The following is a 1,806-nucleotide window of genomic DNA, read 5'->3' on the forward strand; positions in this document are numbered from 1 at the left end:
ATGCATTTTTGTGTGCGGCTGATACGCTGCTCCTGCGAGGCGTGCGCCAACGATGTCCCGTACACTCACTGCAAGTGGAGAGGGAAAACGCAGCAGTGTTGTGTGCTGGACATTGTGACTGTGTGGGAGGCTGGAGCTCATGCAAGTCGCCGCCGGCCTGAGAGGCGTATTCGGCTAACAGAGCCAATGAAGGTGGTTGCCAGGGAAATGGCGGCTCACCGCCACCGCCCTACCCGGATTCGAAACGCGCTTCTCCGCGGTTCCAACCTTGGCCAGAACAGCTTGCCATCTGTTGCAGCGGTGCAGCGATTTGTTCACCATTATCGTGCTGCCCACCTAGGCGGCAGCGACTTCTGGGATTTCTCGAACTTAGTGCGCGAGAGGGGCTTCACAGGCCAAGAAGAATTGATTGAAGGCTTTACTTTCACATGGAATATGGATGGCGAAGGCCGTCCGGTTGTAGGTATTGGCACCGACATGGATTCGTTTGTTGTGGAGCTCTAGTCTAAGAAATTGCTGCAGCGATGTGTTCAAGAACCGGCAGCTCATGTACTACACGTTGATGCCACGTTCAAGCTCAATCAGGTCAACTACCCTGTCATCGTTGTCGGAATGTCCGACTGCATGAGAACGTTTCATCTCCTGGCCGTGTTCATCTCGTCACAGCGGACAAAGGTTCAATAGGTTGAAGCTTTGTCGGCGCTGAAGCGAGTATTTCGATCCGTGACAGGGCATGACCTGGCCCCTCGATTTGTCATGGTGGATGCCGACGAAGCTCAACTGAACGGCGTCGAAGAGGTTTTTGCCTCCTCTATCGGTGGAGCCAAGCCTGTTGGCTTGAGGTGCTACTTCCACGTGTTGGCAAAGGTTCACGAAAAGACTCGTGCACTTGAGCCTTTGCTTGATGCTCGAGTAATGCGCGACATCGCCGACCTGCACTTCACTGCTACTGCGGGCGCGTATTCTGAAAAGAAGGCGAAGCTTTTGTCAGACTGGGAGGGAGACACCAGGCTCACGGCCTTTACTGTTACTTCCAGAAGCAGTGACTAGACAGCAGGTTTCATTGCTGGCAAGTGTTCCACACTCGACCAGGCTTTCCCACGGCTAATAATCCCGTCGAGCAGTACAACAGGGCCTTGAAGAGAGACTATACCCTGCACTCTCGCCTCAAAATGGGCTCGCTGATAGAGCAGCTGCTGCAGTGCTGCCGCACTGAGAGTTTGAAGGAGAAAGCATTCGCTTTGGAAGTCACCCCCTCACCTGTCCTCGTACAACGTGCACGTGACGAGCACACAAGATACATGAACTTGTGTCAGGTCGATCCCGTTTGGCATTCTTGCTGAATGACGCACCTTCGACATCAGAAGACCATGTGTACGTGGCTTCGGAGCTTTGCGATCAAGTGTACGACCCACAAGCTCGACGCACCAGCGAGTCATTACCTGTCACGTCCCGCCTCAGCGTCCAGACAGCGCGTGCTGAAGTGCGCGGCACGCCAGGTGAAGGCTGGCGCGTCGATGTGTTGTGCCGGTGTTGTCCTTGCAACTATTACCTGAAGTTAGGCGTGTGCACACACCTTGTGTTCGCTCTGCATGTGCGTGGTTTGCTGGATCTATCAAAGCGCAAGAAGCTAGACTATCGTCGCTCGAACAATGCTCTTCGTGCTCAAAGCGAGCGTCAACTAGCAGGAAGGCCTATTGGCAACAGCACAGCATTGAACAAAGAATAATGTCTGGAATCTCAAGTAAACAAATATAACGAGAGCTTCTTCACCTTTCCTAAATGGTCCTACAGTTCCTGTTGATT

At 53.3% G+C, this 1,806-nt stretch overlaps 2 protein-coding genes across 2 annotated transcripts; both read left to right on the forward strand.

Annotated features, from left to right (window-relative positions):
• Positions 1 to 504, forward strand: PPTG_15555 (hypothetical protein; the record flags this gene model as incomplete). The annotated part of the gene is made up of 1 exon (XM_008912805.1): positions 1 to 504. One exon carries the CDS (start codon positions 1 to 3, stop codon positions 502 to 504), a length of 504 nt encoding a protein of 167 aa, XP_008911053.1.
• Positions 505 to 756: 252 nt separating this feature from the next.
• On the forward strand, positions 757 to 1,729 carry PPTG_15556 (hypothetical protein; the record flags this gene model as incomplete). The annotated part of the gene is made up of 2 exons (XM_008912806.1): positions 757 to 1,042; positions 1,317 to 1,729. The coding sequence occupies 2 exons, from the start codon at positions 757 to 759 to the stop codon at positions 1,727 to 1,729; spliced, it is 699 nt and encodes a 232-aa protein (XP_008911054.1).
• Positions 1,730 to 1,806: the final 77 nt, after the last annotated feature.

This window comes from Phytophthora parasitica (genome assembly GCF_000247585.1).
Source record: "Phytophthora parasitica INRA-310 unplaced genomic scaffold supercont2.50, whole genome shotgun sequence".
Taxonomy (NCBI): domain Eukaryota; phylum Oomycota; class Peronosporomycetes; order Peronosporales; family Peronosporaceae; genus Phytophthora; species Phytophthora nicotianae.